The sequence below is a fragment of the Halictus rubicundus genome, chromosome 14, assembly GCF_050948215.1.
Source record: "Halictus rubicundus isolate RS-2024b chromosome 14, iyHalRubi1_principal, whole genome shotgun sequence".
In the NCBI taxonomy this organism is placed as follows: domain Eukaryota; kingdom Metazoa; phylum Arthropoda; class Insecta; order Hymenoptera; family Halictidae; genus Halictus; species Halictus rubicundus.
In genome coordinates this window covers 1,845,590-1,867,207 of record NC_135162.1, presented here as the reverse complement: position 1 = coordinate 1,867,207, position 21,618 = coordinate 1,845,590, and the positions used below count along the sequence as shown (strand labels likewise).

The 21,618-nt window shown below is 44.5% G+C and overlaps 1 protein-coding gene and 1 long non-coding RNA gene across 3 annotated transcripts in view; one reads left to right on the top strand and one right to left on the bottom strand.

Moving 5' to 3' along the window:
• LOC143360820 (uncharacterized) overlaps positions 1–21,618 on the bottom strand; it is a 283,741-nt gene that overhangs the window by 127,121 nt on the left and 135,002 nt on the right. The window lies entirely within an intron of this gene.
• LOC143360806 (regulator of G-protein signaling 11) overlaps positions 1–21,618 on the top strand; it is a 188,860-nt gene that overhangs the window by 35,808 nt on the left and 131,434 nt on the right. For both annotated transcript variants that reach the window (XM_076799940.1, XM_076799939.1), the window contains exon 2: positions 8,501–8,721. In XM_076799940.1, coding sequence (XP_076656055.1) covers positions 8,650–8,721 — 72 coding nt within the window. In that variant the 5' untranslated portion in view covers positions 8,501–8,649. The remainder of the gene's footprint in view (positions 1–8,500; positions 8,722–21,618) is intronic.

Sequence of the window (21,618 nt, the reverse complement as noted above, 5' to 3'; positions counted from 1 at the left end):
CAAATCTATTTAAAGCTATAAGTGAAATGGGTGAAATTTCTGTTTTTGTAGTATATGTGATATGCTTGATTTATTAATATTAATGTCCCTCTCCAGTTGCCTAATACTAATGTGCGGATTTTGGTTTACAGCAGCAACAACTTTTCGAACATTTGTCTCCGCGTAACAGTTTTAGATCTCTGAGATTTCTTATTTTCAACAGTACTAGTTTGCTCAAACTTTTTAATTATTTCAGAAAATGACCAACGCGATGGCCACTTACGATCAGGGAATCGTTCTGTGTAGAGCCGTATAGCTACTCTTATGCACCGTTTAGCTACACCATAAATGTAGATCATTTCAATCCTCTCTTGCTTCCAATAATAATAAGCCATGGGACACGTTTACGTAATACTAACGAGCTCTTCGCACTTAACTAAGAAACAGACCTAGGTCATAACAGTTGATAAACTTAACATTCGTTACTGCCGCCTCTATGGCTGCCGACGGACATCACCTTGAGCACTTATAACATAAATAGTAAGTTCAAATGTAATCCTAATATTATGCTACAATTTTATCACATTTTTTGGTACTCAAGGTCACCTGAAGGTAATTACTTAAGCATATTCGAATATATTTTTTCAGCCGCTACAAGATGGAATAAAAAAAGAAGTTTTCCCGATAAAAAATAACGATCTTAAAAATAACGACCTTGAAAAAATTATGAAAAAATAACTGGACAAGAAAATAGTTCTTCTATGATATTCCTCCTCCGTGCCATTAAAAATAAAGGAGATATTTAGGTGGCCTCCTTCCGCTGAGACACCCTGTATAACGTACAACTTTATCTGATAGAAGATCGAGAGCACTCTATCGAGACGTGTGTCTTGATGAAGGATCAGGCAGCGAGAGAGCATCGATGGCGGTTCTCTCGCCTGCTTTGCTCGAGGTTGGCACTGCCAATCTCGTCGGAGCATATGCCCTCGGTGCATGCCTAGGGTAATCGCGCGGCAGCACCAACATCCCTACATTACAGTGTATCCGTTAGAATTTGGCTACGGAAGTTTATCTATGAAATTTCAATGGAACAATTTCATGTTAACGTTGAGATTTACTCGAAGCTCGGTGTAGCAAGATGATTCATTCGATTATTTTATTCGTGACGAGTATTTCGAAAAGATAAAAATCACATGTATCTTTATTCGATACTTTTATTTGACCTCAAACAACCGACATCTTGATCCGACGGTGCCAAGTCGTAATATGTAAATGTACAAATGAACAGTTTAAAAACTGTAGAGCTCAAGGAACTAGGAGCTTGTAGCTACTAGAAATTTCTTATTTTTGAAAGTTAAACAAATTTATTTACAATGTAACGAGTTAATTGTAATTTGAAGAGTTCCTTATAAAATTGTCTTAATATCCAACACAGTACCAATGGTGAAACGACATTTCCATTTATTGTAAAGACTTTTACTCATTGCAAAATGTGACGAAAATTGTTTAAATAATAAAAATTTATTTGTTCAAACAATCGTTTACATAATAATGATTGATTTATGCAGTTCTCCAATTAACTCTTCTAAACTATTGCACCCAAACTCACCTCCTACTTTATGAATTCGGAATTCGTTGACCACTATGCCAAATTATTTATTATCTGTCCTTCCCTAAAATCCAAACGACACGCAAAAATGTTGTAAAATACAACTTTTAGTATTTCCTCTGCAGTTTCGAACAATTGCAATCTTTTCAAAATTTTTTCACATCATGTAGTAAACTAATTGTTCATAAAAATTCAAGTCGTATAGTCCAATATTAAAAATGTTATCAACCATCTAAGAGTGTCCAAATATTAACGGGAGTCATTGTACGTACTACATATGTATTACGACGTGGCAAGGTCGGATCAAGATCTTAGTTATTCGAAGTCAAATAAAAATAACGTATAAAGATGCATGTGATTTTTATCTCTCCGAATTACTCGTTGCGAATAATAGCGTCAAATGAGTCGTCTGTCTAAATCGAGCTTCAAATAACGGATAAAGATAACAGATACATGTCGCGCGACTTTTGGATTCGAATGATCAACAATGTTACGAATGTATTTCGTCCAATAAAACATGACGGATTTTCTGTGACTTAGAAAATATATACCTATAGATTCGGCTTCAGATAGCCTGCCTTGTTCCGAGAATAAATCGCCTAGCAGACGACTCCTGTGGGCAAAGTGCTGTACAGTGAATTCTCGTCATAAGTCAGTTGCACGGTTCTGGCGACTGACAATTAGTCGAAATCTGAGCTTCTCGCCGAACGTTGCATTTGAAATACACAGTGCACGCTGGAAACCCAAGAGTCACTATCCGTCTCTTAGTCATAAACCTATGACTAGTGACGGATAGTGACAAGAAGGCTGAGAAAATGTCTTTCTCCGATACAATGTTGCACGTAGAAACGAACAACAAAGCTCGAGGGCGGGGTATACGCGGTGGTGTGGGTAGTTCCAATGACTCCCAACCGCGAAGCTGGCACTGACTTGCAACGGGAATTCACTGTAGTCTGTTGAGAAATCGCAGTACCGCGAAGCTAAATTGTATTCTGTATAAATATTTATGGAAACAGTAACTGTAATATATATACATACATGTATTTTATTTTATTACTCGTTAATTTTTACTTTGCTCTTATTATTTACTATCTCATTTTGTTGATTATAATTTGGAAAAAGTTAATTTTTTAAGTAGAAGTTGATAATATTGTTACGTCCCGCTGTTAGTGTCGTGACTAAGATGGTAGTTCACGGCTTCGCCACAGCAACGGCGCTAAATATGTAACGACTCTTGGGTTCACGCGACTCTTCCGTTCGTCGTCTAATCCGGGACCACGGTTCTACGCACATGCGGCTTACAGCTAACACTCACCAGTACCGCGCTGTGTGAATTGAAATCTCGATTGCCCAGGTTCAGGTGACGGTGTCCGTGTAGGGTAGAGGATAGCAGTCAAGTCAACCAGCTGCGCTGAGGTCGGTGATCTCCTGCCCTTGTGAAGTCGGCGAGAGCTTCTGGTCTGGTCCCTGGTGGAGTCGTCGTCGGACAGTGTCCGTCTTGGTGCGCGCGTGAAACGTAGAGGTGCCTTTCCTCAGTGCGCGACGCGAGATGCGATATCTTGAACAGACTTGCGATAGCTGGGAATAGGGGCTGACTTTATGATTGGAAATAATTGAAATGGTTCAGGTTAAAAGTAATTATGTATGTGTATTTTAAAAGATGGTTACACTGGCTTAGAATACTACTACTACTAGCTACGTTAACTTAAGACTTAGAAGGCGATATGAAAATATAATGTAAAATCGCGCTGAAGCGGATGTAAGAAAGCAAAACCGCACTGAGGCGGATGTAAGAACTGGGAGGAGGTCGAGTGGTCAGTACCAGAGTCGAGACACAAGAGGGCTGCTCCATCAGCCGTTGGGACCTCCTCGGCCTGCTGAGCGCCGGAGGCGTGGTGGTAGGGCCCGGCTGCCCCGTGATTGGCCCGTTAGCAGGTGTGCGGTTAATGGTGGGGATGCTCGCTGATTGGCACCGCCAAGTCGTGTGTGGGTGGTTATGGAAGTATGTGGTGAGAGGGTTCTATCTTATCAGCTATGGTAACTATCGGCTACGGTAAATGTAGATGGTTATAACGGAACCTGTTGTATCGACTTGTGATGTGTCTAGGGATCTTGAGGTCGGTCTTAGACCTACGGAATATGAGAAACTTAACCTACGTAATTCCGTCAGCAGACGTAATAACTTAACCTACGCAATACGTCGGTAGACGTAACAATATGAAATCTGTATTTATTCCTTCGCAACTTACTTTATTAAAAAAAAAAGAATAGTATGAACAATATACATGTATATGTCGAATACAATCAGAGTTGGTATTCGAAATTTTTGTTTAGATACAAATTTAGCCCAACTCTGAATGCAATACATATAATATATATAATGTACGCAAGGTAATATAAAACAAGAATAATAATATCAATAATATTTATTAACGGGTAATACATATAATACAATGAATACTTATTCCTAATTAGTGATTATAAAATAAAATAGTTTTAGTTAACGTATTTCTTATTCTAATACGATCATGATCTACTTTCTTATTACCTATATGATATAAACGTATATTACAATAATTGTAGCTTCTTTATATGATGGTCGAATTCTTTAAAAACGTTCGTTTTGACATTTTCCATTATTTTTAAAACTAATTTTTGTAGTAAAATTTTTTTACTTAACCTTTCGGTTTTTTTCTGTAATTCTTACTTCTGCCTCCGCTATTTTGTAAATGTGAAACACATTGCTAGATGGAATAGTCAGAGCTTGCTTGATACCACTATAATTTTTTATATTTATAAAATTTTTCAGAGAGTTCTGCGACTGTATAGCTTTTATGCATGTTTCGCACTGCAATTTTTTCTTCACTTTTTTATGTTATTCTAAAATATCGGACACATATTAAGATAAATTTCTTGAATAATTTTCGCTCGTGCAAAAGTAATTATAGTCAGCAGTTCCCTAAATGATGCATCTTCCAAATTCTCTATCAATAGATTGTCAATTGTTTTTACTTCACGTGCGTTTCTAGTACTCATGGGTAATATAATTGTGGGTACTTGCTCTATACAATTAGTTTGTAAAGAGCCAGTAACCCCAATATGCAATAATAATTTCTTGTATGATAACTACCCTGAAATTGCCGTGCGGTGTGATTATTATTATGCCCTCCCATACTCCGAATGGCACTAAAAAACACTTCAAGGTGATCTTAATAAATTTTGTAAGATAGTAAGTATTTCAATTTACTATAAATTTCACTGTCCACATACTGATTACATACGTATATGTACGAGTGATTGCAAACTGGTTATAAGTCCTACTAAACCAGTTTTCTGTTGACTCAAGTGCAATGGTTCCTTGTGTAGTCCATAAGTTAACGAAGTTAGATATTCTATTATTTCCTTAATTCTATTGCATAGTATAACTTTGTTATATTGTTGTAAACCTCATATAAAACCTTTATTCAATAAATTTTTACTATTTAATATGTCGAATGCATCATTCATGAAAAGAATAAATTTTTCGTGAGTTTCTCTTAAATATTGCAATGCTTTAGCTTCGCTTAAGGCGGTGGCCGCGGCGTGCACCGCCTTCCTAGTTCCGCACACCGTACACGAGATTTGCAAGGGTACGGGATTCCCGTTCTTATTTCTTAATAATGCAAAGATAGTACGGTTTTGTAGTCAAAAGCGTTAGATAAAAGTTTAATCTAGGCGGCAAAGGTCCTCAGAAGTCCTACTTTTGCGTTTTTTAGCCGTAATTTGCAATATTCAGCAGCATGCTGATTTCGTGTGTTGTCGAGTGACATTATCGTAAATATCGAGAGATTTCGAGCTCGTATGGAGTTCGTAGTACCTTTCCCGCCTAGCGGGAACATATAGGATCTCAATGCAACGCCAATCACGTTGTATGCTTACGTATTAATCAAATAATTGCGGGAACCCACAAAAATTGGATCATTGAGTATTTCATCAAAATATAGTTCCGGCATTTTTCGCTACGAGCGCTGTACTCTGTTCTCGATCTCTCTCATCGTCAGCAGTTACTGTATCGGTAAAACAGAGGCCTATAGGAGCATGCGCGGCGCGACAACGTGGATGGCGCTGTCGTAGCTTCGTTCGAATAGCCGTGCCGCGGCACACTCACACACCGCCTGGTCGGCGTGTACGTGTGCCTACGCCGATCGCAAGGCTCCGGGATGCCTGGAAATATTTCCCAATAATGCAGAGACAGGACTTTTCCATAGTGAAAAGAGCTAGATAAAAGTTCAATCTAGGCGGGAAAGTTCCTCAGCAGTCCTACTTTTGCATCATCCAGAAATGATTAGCAATATTCCGCAGCATGTTGTCCGCCAGAGAGGCCTGCAGGAGCATGAGCGTCTCGTGACGCCACGCTTGTTTCGAACGCCTCGCGAAATTCACATTTTGGCCTCTGAACCAAAATAACCAGAGGGTTACGAAATCATTTCAACGGAAAAATTGTGATTTCATTAGTTTCTTTTCGCATAAATCGATTTTTTCCAAAATCCTGAGGTGACAGACAAATTTTTTGATCGGATTTGAAGTCAGCGTGATAAAATCTACGAGAAAAGATTGTACAGAATGTCAAGAAAAATCTAACCGTGCATGGCATTGGATAAATCACAATTTTGTTTAAATATTCCAAGTTTATTTTCAAAGTTAAAACATGTTTGTACCATAGCTCTATCTCATTTCTATCGAAAGTTCTTTGATTTTGACAGAAACTTCGCACTTTGTCAAATATAGTGTTACGAGTATCGATATGTTACGATATCGAGACATCGCGCCGAATGCTCTTCGTTGTATCGTCATCACTAAGACGACGCGGCTAACTTCTCGGTTTGATATATTGTATACATATATAAAACTTTGGAAAATGCCGACTTGAGTAGTAGCGGAAGAGAGAAACGAAAATTGAGAGAGAAAGCTAGCGACTAGACATGGTTGCCACATATCATCCTTCGCCTCACTGTTGCCATGTCATCAATCCCGTAAATGTACAAGCGTTTCGTGAAACTGATTTCTGCATGAGCCCGATTCAGCCGACCAACACATGCTAACACGTACATTGCCACGGGCGCGTAAATATATGCAGGACTCGTTGTCACATTACCTTTGCAGTTTTTCGCTAATATCTCTGAAATGAAACTCGAACGGCGGTCACGTGTATGCAAAAGCTAGGGAAATCATTTGATTTATATTAAATTGAATCAGTTTATTCTTAACATTATAATAATTTTATACATATATTACCAGGACTTCTTTTAAAAAGAAAATGAGCCGAAATTTACTTCCTCTCAGAAAGAAAATTATATTCAAAATGAAATTTTATGCCACGAAGCGCATAAAAAAGTAAACAAAATTTATCATATTTTTGTTACTTTAGATGTCAAATCTGAAGACAAGAAACAAACAAATACAAATTTACAATTACAATTTAAAGAACTGTCGATAGAAATGGGATAGAGCTATGATTTTTTTTTAGAAGTTAAAATATTGCAAAATAAGGGAAAAATAGAGGGACTATGGTACAAACATGTTTTAACTTTGAAAATAAACTTGGAATATTTAAACAAAATTGTGATTTATCCAATGCCATGCACGGTTAGATTTTTTTTGACATTCTGTACATCTTTTCTCGTAGATTTTATCACGCTGACTTCAAATCCGATCACAAAATTTGTCTGTAAGCTTCAATATTGCAATGAGCAGTTTAAAAGTGAAAATTGTCTCTCTCTCTCTCTCTCTCTCTCCTAAAACTACCCTCTCCTCCGTCTCTGCATTATTAGGAAATATTTCCAGGCATCCCGGAGTCTTGCGATCGGCGTAGGCACACGTACACGCCGACCAGGCGGTGTGTGAGTGTGCCGCGGCACGGCTATTCGAACGAAGCTACGACAGCGCCATCCACGTTGTCGCGCCGCGCATGCTCCTATAGGCCTCTGTTTTACCAATACAGTATGTTGCTCGATACTGAACTTTTTTTTTTTTAATTTTATTGATACTGAACTGTGGAAAACGTTCCTAGCTCCCCTACTGGACAGAAATCTTAATATTTAGCTTCTTCTTGCGGCCGTTCTTTCATAGCGTGACGATCATTATTTTGTCGGGGTCAGGTTCGGTCGGTCCGCCCCCCTTAAACTAAATATTTACGCTGCAAGTTTCACTTTCATCTTTTCTTTAAACCAATTAAGATGTTTTTCTGTTATTTTCGTGCCTAAATGCAATACCTCTCTTTCTTGAACATTTACCAAATATTCAAGGTACTCCCATTTGATTTGATTATTATTTCTTTTCTTTTCTTTCCCATACGCTGTCTTTCTTTGCGTCCGAAACTTTCATCGTTCTTTACACAAGTAAATATCATCGAAATGGTATTATATTTGGTATCATTTTCATTAGAAAAATGCCACGAATATGTTGGTGAAAGTACCATAAAAAAATAAAAAAGTTCTCGTGCTTCGCTGTCTTTTTCTACGGTCAGCACTGCATCAAAGAATATTTAACTTAAAGGATTTTTAACTTAAAGGATGACAAGACTCGGGCTGCTGACATAAAACGCGAATTCGCTGTACTGCTCATCTGTAGGAATACAATATGTAGTTTACGAAAATTTAAAGTTGTTTTACAAGAGAACGGTTCTTTTTGCGACCTATGATCCTGTGAGATTTTTGTTCCCCATGATGAGTACTATACGATGCAATCAAAATAATTTGACCTTAAAAATCTAGGTGGCCATTTTTGCGGCAAAATTTTTTTATATATTTCCACCGATCCAGAGATTGTAGAATCATGCTATGGTAATCATAACACGTATTTTATATACACTTTGTACTGTACATCTCAGAGTACTTATAGATTAATCAATGATTTTGTTTATATATTTTTCAGTGGGCGTGCGGGGGTGACTGGAGTGATGGGATGGGGCCAGAGCCCCATGGAGTTCGGGTAGACCCGTCTCCGGCCCAGCTCCCCAGCCCCCTCCGCCATCAATATCACCACTGCTCCTGCCAGCGTCGCAGAGGGCCGCCACGATCGCGATGGAGGCCTCTAGCAATCAACAACAGAAGGAGAAGGAGCCACGTGTTCATAGGCCTTGCGCCTTCGATAAGGTAACAAATTCATCGTATCGACAAGCTTTTATTCTTCTGCTGAATTTAACGCTTGCTAAGATCCCGATTCAACAGAAACTTTAAACTTTACTGGTATATTGGATACATCGTGTGAATCGCAGTACAGTAGTATCTCCGTAACTGTCGTGTTGTCGAGTCTGCCGAGCGATGGTTCCATATAGTAGAGGTGTTACATCCTATGTGAGTGCTGGGCGCAGTTGGGGCCCCTCCAACGCTTGCTTCCCCCACTAAGCTCTCTTTTATGCAGCGCGCATCTTCTTCGCGTTTGCTGGCATCTTGCGTCTTCGTTGTCCCACGATACCGGCGCTTACTGGAAGGGGACAATGGGCGCTATGGTGAGGACGGTTTTGCCTCAATTGAGACAAACGTGCCCAGCACTGTTCTGTGTAGTGTGCCATACGTAGAAAAGCATAGCGATTGAGAAAGAAAGAGGGACAGAGATTCGACGCTTCCACTCTCTGCTTCTCTTTCTTTTCCGTTCGCCACCCCCATTCACGCCCGAAACTCTAATCGCTTATTGTACAAGTAATTATGATCGTAACGATATCGTGTTTTGTGCCAATTTAATTAAAAAATTAAATGAATAGAGCGGTAAACGTTTTATTAAAAAAAGGTAAAAAATTAGAAAAGTTGCAATCCTATGCTTTGCTTTTATTAGTGTGAGTTTCACTGAGCGTGTATACCGCTTGACTGGTTCCAAAGAAGACTCCCCCCCCCCCACTAGTGGGGACACAATTTTAACAGTTACGGTAGACACTTTTGCGACAGTTACGGAGATAATACTGTACAGCTTCACAATAGCAAAGTGGAATAGTTGTTAAGACAATTAGGAAAATTGAGACAGTTGTTGAACTAATTGTAAGTTCGCTTAATCAGATGCTCATTTGATGCAATGAACATTTGCTAATTTATAGTTAGTAGTTCAATCTTGTATCTACCGACCCAAACGCCCTTATCGTGAGAGCGTTCCGTATTCAAATAGATTAAATATTAATATTAAATATTTTATGACAATGTACAATGCTTACTTGAATAAGTTCGTATTATAATATTTGTCGCAAAACTTCATTATATAACATTTTCTTCCGATTTGGTAATTATTTGGGATAGAAACGACCTCGCCGATTTTAAGGACCTTGAAATATATTATTAAGGATATTAGTCTGAACAACTTTTTTCCTATACATGTTACAGCCGCTCAGATTTAGTGTACGAGATATTTATACCAATATGTTTTACACTTTCTTCCCTCGCATCAACTGCTTGAGATGAAATGAGTTAGATTTAAATTAAATTGAAATTAATTTTGAATTATATTTGTATAAATTTACTAATATATTTCATCATGTATGCTATATAACCCAGACCAAACCTAGACCTAATCATAATTCGTTTAAAATGGCAGTGTTTGCTGTAATAGACCTAACAGTTTTTTTACAAACATCTCGGAAACTAAAGTCGAACGGCGGTAACATGTGTAGCGGCTAGCTGGGCGCCGGAAGAGAAATCTTCAGTGCACCAGCGCCAAGAAAGATTTATGGTTTACACAGCATAAGACGCTATTTGTGAGAAAACGTCTTTAACGTTTTTGGCCACTTAGCGGACAGATGTGTCCTTGTACTTCCTAGCGACGAACTCAATAGCGCGAGTGGACGCCATAAATTTTGGGTAGTCGAAGGGTCTCCAGCCTAGAGTGTCCCAGCGACGTGTGCCTGGTTTCTATCATCCGGGAAAGCTGGGCCCGTTGACGTAAGCCAGCGGCCACGTACCGCACTTAGCACTGGGCCCGGACGACACCCCGCTGCATCACCAAAATTAGTTTTTAACAAAACGACGCGCTCACCCTTCTCACGCACGAGAGGCGTGGAACGTGGGCGTGTTATGCAAAATGCACGGATTGGTGGAAGTTCCTCGCAAGGACTTCCACCAATCAGTCAACAAGCATTTTTGAGATTTAAGGCAGCAGACTACCGACGCGGGTTCTCCAGTCTAGTCAGAGCCGATTCTCCGCCAAGTCATAGCTACAGTTCAGTCCGAGTCAGTTTAGAATACAGTCGCTGTTAAGTCACAGCCGGTAGATTTACACTCGCGCTAATCGATCTACCCCGGATGCTATCGCGACTTCACATCACTATTAATAAATAAACGACTCAGCCACGAACCTGATTTGAACATTATTTGAAGGCACCCGCCTACGGTAACCCAGTTCCTTCACATGTATAGGGAAAATTTGGCCAGAAACACGCTCCAGATAACATATTTAAAGCTTATTAAAATCGCTAAGAAACCCCGTTTCTAGATTGTTACCTCAGGGATGGTTAGATTCATACAGCCCTTAATCCTTCAGGGACAAGGATGGATTGTCAGTTTGCTTCATATATGATCGGTAAATGTTTACTTTAGGGGAGGTATTTCCGATGACCTTGGCTTTGACATGTGTTGTCAAGAGCACTTATGCCAGTAACCCTAAAAGGTTTTAACCGCCGTCCGTTTTTTTATTAAGAAGTTATTAACAAAAGAATAGCCTTTGATATTGACAAATGCTGTCAAGGACACTATCTTGGGTAGTAGATAAACGGTTGTAGTCGTCGCTCCTATTTCATTCAAAAGTTATTAACAAAAGGAAATTTATTACCGAAGTTTGAAGTTGGTTGAGGTTCCGCATATTGCATGGATTTTTGTATGTATGCTCTAGCCCTCGCAGCACCCTCACGACCTTAACCCCAAACAACTCCAAATCGGTGAGGTTGTAGCTTTTCGATAACTTCACCGTGTACAATACGTACATACAATACAGGGTGCACCACCTAGAATTTCACCGAAAATATCTCCGAAGTTTTTAGTAATATGAACAAATGTTACGAGCAAAAATTGTTCGGTTCATTAGGGCCATTATGGTTACGAAGAAGATTTTTTTTCTAGGTCATATTTTCCGATATTTGAAGGTCATCGTCGTTTTTTCAAATGGAACGACGTATTTCGATTATTGTAGCATTATAGATCATGAAAAGACCAATTCAATCATGCATAATATGTTGACCTTCAAATGACCTTCGTAGGAGTTATTCTTCAAAAAGCAAAACTTAACGTACGAATACTATGTTTATGCTTACCGTACTCTACCAGGGTCCCGTTGATGTAAAGACTAAAACATTGTTGAAAAACATTTCTTTTTACAAATTGACGTACTGTCTAGCAATACCAATAATGTATTCAAAATGGCAGTGGTGATTTAAGGTCAAGTCATATTTCCCGGTGACGGTCTGGACAGTAAACAGGGCCCGTTTTCGGTATCTATACACGTGTGAGTCCACCGGAAGGCCACTTGAGAGGCGATCGAGATGCTCTCAACAAAGGCCAAGTGCTGACCATCTTATGGGTTTGCTACCTGATCCCCAGAACCGTTTATGTCGGTATAGAATTCTTAACACGCTTCTCTGACTAAGATTTGACTGTCCAGCATTTCGCTGTGTACTAATGTATGGATTATTAACTGTAGAATCTAAAATATTTATTTCATTATTTACATTCGTTTTTGGTTTATTTCGTACACGTTTCTGCTTCTCTACACTTCGAAATCTCGAAAGAGCTTGAAGACGCTACTGATAGTTCCAACACTAGGAAGTCTCCGATCAAGATATGTTCTTGCATATTTGTAATTGAACTCGCACTGCAGTTTGTCTATATTCTCAGTAGACGATTACAATATTACATTTTCCACCAATCGAATACGACATTTCGAAAATGAGACTGAAATCATACTAATACAATATGACACAAAGTACTGCACGGTACGGCTGTTTGTAAACAAGAGATGTCTTTCCACAATATTTTAGTGTTTATATTGACCGAACCGTTTTTTTATCGTGAGGGAAATGCATTACGCATTCCCCGAACACCATAGGAGGGGAACGGGGGTATGCGGGATTCCCTGGCGTTGTGTGCAATGCCGGGTATTCCCACTAAACCCCACGGTGACCTCACTGAGCCAATTGGGAGGCGGTCAGGATTTCGAAATCGAATGTAACCGACCACCCCCCCCCTACAACTACACCACCCTGGCAACTACGGCCCCATACCGAGAGGAGAGAAGTTACCCCCATGTGATCCTAGTAGATCCCGGACCCCGTCTAGTAGGACCCCGCGTGGGCCACCCACACTGAGCCCCTCCACCCGAGAGTCGCTCGGAGATCTCCGCACGCGGTAAGGAAGGTCCAAGGCGAGTTCCGGCTCACCCAGTCCCCTCCCACTCCATCCAGCCCGTGACGCCCGGTACGGAGGGCGGCCGGCCAGTCGCATTGGTGAGACGCTCTTCCGGGCCCGTCCTTGCGGCCAGCCCATCCCTGTGGGGAAGCCTTGTGGTAGTCTCCCCTATGGCGGCGATGAGAGTGTTAGTTAGTCCCACCACCGCCATCACGTCTGCGACCCCTAACCGGAGGCCGCCGGCCTCTAGGAGGACGTCCCCTAGAGGTCACTTTCCTGGCGGAGAGGGGGTCGGCGTCCCTCTCCACCGCCACTTTCTGCGACATTACTTGTTCGCAGAAGGAAGTGACCGCATTCCATGGCCCCTCGCTACCGACCATGTGGTCGACCACGGCCGGCAGCGAGAGGTCCGCTCCGATAATGCCCTTAACCCTTTCACTGCGGCGCGACCTCGGAGTAATCCATCAACAGGGACAGTTGATGGATTAACCGCCTCTGGTTATTATTCGAGGTCGAGCTGCTCCGTCAAAGGGAGTATCTGGGCGCCTTATACAGGCGCCTCCATGGATTCCTATGAGGGGTATGTCGGACCTCATCCCAGGCCTTGGACTTGACGACAGCCATTGCTTGCTGCAGAACCTGTGCTTGCTGTACAGGTCGACTACACTCGCCTCATCGCCGCCCCACCACGAGAGGTGGTGTCCGACCACCATTACACGGACCTTTCCGGGAGGCGTTCTTTGGCCCGGAGTATTGGAGGCGTCGCACAGCGACTCCATAACACCCCGGAATCACTTCATCCCCTTATCCGCCCCGCGCTCCCTGGCTCCCAGCCACGAGTAGACGAGAGCTGCGGCATTCAAAATATCCATATCCAGCTGCTCCCACGCACAGCTGCTTCCGTGCATGGTGACATGTCATCATGGCGATGGTCCGACAAAGTCTCCCACTCTTCGGCCACCCGCCAAGCGGACACACGGCGCACGGCTGCGGGGGTGGCCCATTTCAGATCGACAATAAACCACCCATTCCACCGCACGCACGTGGCCACGGAGCCCCGGTTCATCAGCCGGAGCTCCAGTCCGTCTAGACGTGCGACGCCTTTTTTTCGTGAGGAAATGCTTTTCGCATACCCCGGCTCTCCCCAGGGAGATTATGTGGGGCTGTCTCTGAGGGGGATTCCCAGAGACTACCCACTAAAACCTCACGCTCACCTAAGCTAAAGGGGAGGTGCCTGGATCACGCGAGTATTCTACAGGACACCTCCCAGCTAATATCCTACACCAGGAAAGGGGCGAGCCCCCTCCCATTACCTACGCTGTAAGACCCCGGGCGGAGGGACCCGCCCGATATCCCCATCCCTGGAGCCTTCAGATTGGACTTCCCGAGCCCCAGCTCGGTCCACTCACAGCTCCCGGAGTCTTCGTGCCCCGTTCGGAGCCGGTGTCCCGAAGGAACCAGCCCCGGCCGAGGCAAGAAGACGCCGCCACCGGAAAGAAGGGCCGTCGGAGGCGCGATCTGGCACGTCCCGACCCTTCCTACCCAACCCCCCACGAATCCATCTCCCCTATAGAGGAGGGGCGTACCGACACCCCACCACAAAGGGGAAGCTATAGTGTCGTCACACCATGGGGGGAGCAATGCCCCCCCCCCCCCCGCCCAGGGGGCCGGGGAGTTCCCCTGCGCCAATTCCACTCCGCCCCTTCTCCCGGGGGCACCAATTGGCGCGGGGGAGACCCCCGCGCCCTCCCGCCCCTCGCCAACCCCCTCGTAGGGGACACTCGTCGGCGCGGGGGACGTCCCCGTGCCCAAACTCTCCTCGCAGAGCTCGGGTCCCTCTCAGGGGCCCGCTCGGCGGCCTCCTTCTGCGTCATTACAACCTCGCAGAAGAAGGCCACCGCCATCCACGTCCCCTCGCTGGCGACCATGTGATAGACCACGGTCGGCAGCGAGAGGTCCTACCCGCCCACTGCGACTCTTAGGACACGACGCGGCTCGGCCCAGGCCGGGTACTCCTCTAAGGTGTGCCGCGCCGTGTCCACATCTTCGTCGCAGTGGTGGCACTGCGTGGTCGGCTACCGCCCTATCTTGTGCTGGTACTCTCCGAAGCAACCGTGACCGGAGAGTAACCAATGAAGTACAACATTTTTGGAATACCCTGTAATAATGCATCTGCAGGTTTTCGCCACCTATTTCATGAACCAACTTTCATTTGTTTACGTTCAGCTTCCACTTTATCGGAAATTGCAACATGACCTCAAAGAAGAATACAATGTATCAATCTCGGTGCTTTTATGTGACAAAGTCGTAATATACAACCGAAAAATACCGGTATAATACAGGTATGAGTCCCTGGTTGTACGTAACGCACATTACGAATTTTTAAAGGTCCCGGTCTGATTGTGTACTTCACCAGCCGTTTTTCCATAACTTATACATGCCGTATTTGTAGAGTTCATTACAGTCGGGGTAGTACTCACTTACATGGATGATTTAATAGTACTTTCCATCGATTGTTATCGTGGTGTAATAAAATAGTTAGTATTAGATGTTGCCAGCAAGCACGGGTTGCTAATAAATTGGGATGGATGGTACTTCTTACAATCTACAGTACAGTATCTCGGACATATTGTTGAAAACGATAACGTTCAACCGTCCAAATATAAAAGTAAAGCTGTAATGAATTTCTCGAAACCCGAATATACAGGGTGTATAAAAAGTAATGGTCATTTCGTTGTCACGATTTCGTAAAGTGTGTTGTGTAGTGTTTAGCGATTGTGTAAAAGTGTGGCGTTTTACCGAATGAAATAGGGTGGCTATGAATTGGTACGGACCTAGCGACGAATGTCCCTTTAAATTTCATCTGTCTCCAGGCACGCACACGATTATAAACAAATTTTGCAACGACTTTAACAGCTTATATCTCAATAACTATTTGTTTACAGCATATGATTCCTTTCGAACTTTTTCTCTTCTCGATGAGTAGAAGGTGTCGATGTAAAAAACCTTTAACAACAATTTTCTTCGTTATAAACAATTTTGCGGCAAGTTTCTTTTACAAATGTCCACCGATTCAGAGGTGTATATTCATCTCTAGGACGGACGACTATCGGATGATTATTGCTTTTCATACACCCTATACAAGAGAGTTTCCTGACCTTGACTGGGTATTTTAGAAAATTTGTATACCGATATTCATTTGTTGACCGGCATTCATATAGATTTGTTAAGAAAATATGTCTTTGTGTTTGAATCGCAAGAACAGGTAGCATTCGAGAAGTTGAAGCTAATTTTGAGTAGCAAACGGGTATTGAAATTGCATCTTATTGGGTGTTGAGACTGAATTACATACTTGAGGAGAAAATGCCAAAAATCGAAGTTATAATGTTAGGAGTTCACTGGCTCAAAAGTTATGCATGATTAAAGTTGAGAGATTTTAAACGTTTGTGACGAGTAAGGGTGCCGACATCTTGGCATGCACTAACCGTCGCGCGCCGTTGATAGAGCGGAGCCGCTAGATGGCAGCACAAATACGCGGTGTGTAGGTTTAAGGGTCCCGCGGATAAATGCGGAACCAAGATGCAGCCTACTCTGCACAGAACCGCTGGGAGACTTTTTATCGATAGTGATAAACTCGTGTATGTAACAGAACAACTTTATTCGACTTCACTTCGAGAGCGTAGGATCGAGACGTCTGTCTCGATCGAGAGTCCGGCAGCGAGAGAGTACATTAGGCGGTTCTCTCGCCTGCATTGCCCGAGGTTGAGAGTGCCAACCTCGTCGGAGCATATTCTCTAGGCGCGTGCCTAGGGGAATGGCGCGGCAGCGCCAATATCCCTACAGGTGTGTAGGTTTTCGTCTCCCGCGGGGTAAATACCAACTACGAATAGCGCGGGCTACTCGTAGTAAAGTAGTTAAACATTGCAGCCTACTCTGCAGGAACCCATCAATTAAATAAACAAGGACTCACTATTAAACTTAATAGAATACGTATTTATTGGCAGCTCGGGGCGAGCTGCACTAAACTCTACGGAGCGTACAAAGAGTGATGAATATGTGTATATTCGTGACTGAAGGAACGCAAAAGGGACTCGACATAATGGTCTTTCGCCTATGTCGATTATCGCGTCACGCGGTTGGCGTTGCCAACGCAATTACCAGACGCGTGCCTAGTGGGATAGAGAATTTAATTTAGAATTTAAAAATTGTAGGGTAAATCGTGTGGAGGTGAAACCATATAAATGTGCTTGTGTTCATGGGATTGGCCGTTTTGGATGTTCTATCGGTAGTGAGAAGTATCGACAGTAGTCGGCTACTGTTGATTTCTTCTATCTTCGACTGTGCTCAATAATACCGTTTCGCAAGAAAGTTTAGTTAATCTTAGATTACAAGTACACTTTGTTCTGGGACAAGCTATGATAGAACAGTAATTAAAATATGGAGAATATTATGGGGGATCTCATGGAGAAGGTATAGTCCAGGTTGGTTGGGAGAGCTCCGGTTCGACCACGCTTGCAAATCTACGTTAGCGTCATCACCGTGTGCTTATGCTGCCATCCAGTGGTTCCGCTCGTCAAACGATGTGCGACGCCAAGCACACACCAGCATGGCGGCCCCCCTACATGTCAGAAACGCGTAATACATTACTCGCTATGGCGGTCCAAAGGAATTGACATCAAACTTTCCGTTAAGTCTGTGGAAAATTCTCAGGTACGATAGCGGACTCTATCGGAATGGAACGGTTAGCTAGCGAGTTACATGACGTTGCAACACAAAAGGTGTGTGTCTGAGGAAGCTAGATTCTACAGCGTTGTCAGCTTTAAAAGTGCAATGTTGCCGGATTATATTCATACGAAAACCGTCGATGCTCGTATTAAAAGCGTTCGAGTCGTTTCTTTCCTGGTTTCCGGAGCTGTTGAAATTCAGAGGCATATTGCTTCATAATTTAAAGTATAGAATTTACAATCGCAATAATTTTTATTAAACGATCATCTGAATATTCGTTGACTTGTTAAAAAATCTTTTTAATTTTTTTAATTGTTTATGCAAATATAAAATTGTTAAATGTTTTGAAATTTTTAATTCCCAGATTTTTTAATACATTTTTTAATACAGGCGTGACACTTCCCCGTGGGGTTTTCTTGCCTTACCCCTACGTGTATTGTTTAACCTTACTACTAACTGTGCAACTTAACCTAACCTACTACTAACTGTACAACTTAATCCCACCCTTATCCTACGGGTTGGCGGCCGGGTCGCCCTCGCTGGTGCGCTTGTTCCCAGGGATCTGTATTCACGAACGTTGATCGGTGGTCAACCGGAGGGTCACCCAGGCGCGGGAGGTCCGCGTCCGGTATCGCTGATCGATGCGCACTCTGGAGTGGCGTACTTCGGGGGTTCCGGGTTGTCTCGGATCCTCTCAGGCGACTAGGTCCTCGAGGGTGGTAGTAGGTGGCAGTCGTGTTGCTCGTCAGTATCGGTGGGCGGTGGAGCTGCTGACGAGTGCGCCGGCTGGTAGTTCTGTCGGCGGCGACTGTCGATGGATGGCTGGTCTGTGTCTCTTTTGTTATTCTGAAGGGGGGGGGGCGATCAGCAGCCAGCTGGTCGGCAGAAGGCTGGTTGGGTGGCGGAACCAAGTCGAGCGAGGCGTTCTGGACGACAGGCGGTGCGTTCCTGGCACCATGAGCTGTGACGTTCACTTTTCGGTTCTTGCCCATTCAGGCTAGCCAACGCAGACAATCTCCTTTAAGGCGGCAGCCCCGGAAACAGCGGCTATAGCGGAAACGGCGTTGTTAGGACGCGGTCGGTCTGGATGGTCGGGAGCCCCGGTGTCTGGATTATGGCCATGTTCTGCGGCGCCGGGCTGTCTACGGCGCCGGGCTGTCTACGGCGCTTGCTGCGTGCGACGTGCGTGGCGGTGGCCGGAGTTCGGCCGGTGGTCACCTGGCTGGGATTGGCCCGACGAGTGGTTGGTGGCTGGGGTTTGGGCATGGGATAGTCCCGTTGGTCAGGCGCTGTCGGGTGCGGGCCTCCGTTGCGTTGGCCGGCTGGCTCTCGGGTGAGCGGCATCGCTGCGGCCCGGTGACTGACAGCTTCCGGTGCTTTAGCTTCAGCATCTCGGTTACGACTGACTGTGCTCTCCTGTTTGTCGCTACTTATAGGGTCCCACGGTTCGCTTTCAGAGAATTCCCCTTCCTCCGCACATGGTTTCAGGATCTGGAGGTGGACGCGGTGGCGTGGTCCTCTGTCGGCTTTTACGAGGACCACTGTCGGTCTCTTTTCGGGTCCCGAAAATTTCGGTGTTACTGTTGCGCAGACGTCGTCGGCGGCGGCCGATAGGGGGTACTCCCGGTGCATGACGTTACCTCCAAATCGGGGACTCCATTTTCACCGACGGAGGTTATAGAGCCGGCGCTGCGTCTCGGTGGCTCGTGCTTGGACGGAGCGGGCGAGGTGTTTGGCGTCCGGTAGGTGGGCGATCGTGGTTTCCCGGTGCGGGTGGCTTCCTCGCGGGGGTGTTTGGTGGGCGATCGGTCGGTTCCGTGCATCGCGAAATCGCGACCATACGTTCCGGAGGTTGGAATCATTCCGGTCGCCCCGTGACCAGCAGCGTTGCAACGACTCTCGATCTGTCTTCCGTTGTACGTGATGACCACTCGTGGTCATCTATGCCGCATAATTATCAGTTCTTCAAAGGCCCGGGTGACCGCTGGGCCGTGGCATGTCGAACGGGGCGTACTTCAGTCAGTGTGGTGTACTTTTGGCTGGTTCTCGGCAACGGACCTAGGAGATCGGTCGTGACAACGTCCCAGGGTCGCACGGCGGGAGTGGTCAACATTTCGTGCGGAGGCTCTTAGAGCCCCCCGAGGCCTTGACAGAAAAGCTCATAAGATGCGCTGTAGTGATCTTATGTCTATGCATTGCATCACAGACGACGCATAGCAGAAAACTAATCACACTATGTATTTTTCTGCCTCACGTTCAGGGGGCTCTAGAGCCCCCTTACCATCCCATGTCACGTCGTACCGTATTGGCCAGAACTAATATTGTAAAACTAATATTCTTCAACGGCACTGTTGCTGATAGAATTACAAATCTCATCTCGGGGATAATATAAATAATGGAGCAAACAAAAGAATCTTGTATCCTTTCAATTCATTACGCCTTTTTTTATTTCTTTTTTTTTATTATCGTAAAGGAAATGCATTACGCATCCCCCAGCCCCCTGTGAGGGAAACGGGGGTATGTGGGACTCCCCACTAAACCCCACGGTGGCCTCCCTGAGCTAATTGGAAAGTGGTCGGGATCTCAGAATCGAATGCAACCGACCATCCCCCGAACCATGGTAACTACGGCCCCATTCCGGAGGGGAGAGAAGCTCCCCCATGTGATCCTACTCTAGTAAGACCCCGCGTGGGCCCCCCACACGGAGTTCCCCCACCCGAGAGACGCTCGACTGGGCAAGTTCTAGCTCGTGTCGCCCGCTGCCCCCGGAGAACCCCTCCCACGCTCAGGGAGTGGAGAAACCCCGAGGATCTCCCAACCGGCCGAGGGATGAGGTCTCCGCACGCGGTACGGAGGGATCAAGGCGAGTTCCGGCTTACCCCGTCTCCCCTTCCACCTAGCGCGTGACACCCCATGCGGAGGGCGGCCGGCTAGTCGCATTGGCGGACGGGACGAAACGCTCTCGCAGCCCCGCCTCTGCGGCCGACCCACCCCTGGGGGGAACCTTGTAGTAGTCCCTCCCATGGGAGTATTAGCGATGGGAGTATTAGCTACTCCCACTGCCGCCATCACGTCTGCGACCCCTAATCGGGGGTCGCCGGCCTCTAGGGCGACGTCCCCTAGAGGCCACTCTCCTGGCGGAGAGGTGGTTGGCCTCCTTCTCCCTCTCCGTCGCCACCTTCTGCGATATTACGCAAGTATACGGAGGTATACGCAAGTACTTCCCGAAACATCTGTGTCCAGAGAGCACTTGCGTAAGGCGGTAGGTTACCCTTCCCATTTATTTTAAATATATTTTTTTAGAAACGCTTCCCTTCTTCCCTCACCCTTTAAAAAAAAATGGTTAAGCTATACGTGCTGATATTCCTCCGGGCACTCTCTTTCCATACCTGTTAACGATTTTTGTAACACAATTTTTTTTTATATATACATGTCACTATAGTGATCAAATTGAAAGTCTATTTCGACAGCAGTACTTAAGAAATTTGCATTTATTTTCAGTTTGTGTACATAAAAATTATCAATATCAAATTTATTTATAACATTGCAACAATATTTATTAATAAACTTAAAATTTAATCTTTTGCATCTTTTTTACATGCAAGGTGTGCTACGCTACACTTCAGAGCGTCCGAGGGTCTAGGGGAGCCCCACATATCCCCGCAAAAGAAAATATTAGTAACTAGTATAATTTAAGTCAGGAGTGCGTAACGCTGGCCAGCGGAACAGATGTGGCTGCCTTTTTCGCCTGATCGGTGAGTCAGTTCCCACTATGTCCTCTCCAACCTTTCCTTCAACCAAGGGTCTTGTGTATATGTACACGTATACGCAGTACTGGTGAGCAACCTGTCGGTGCGGTGGTCGTGGGCCTCATGCTGAATCAATAATCGGAGTGGACATGGTGGAGACTGACTCGCCGTGCAGGCAAAGAGGTGAAGCAGCCACAAC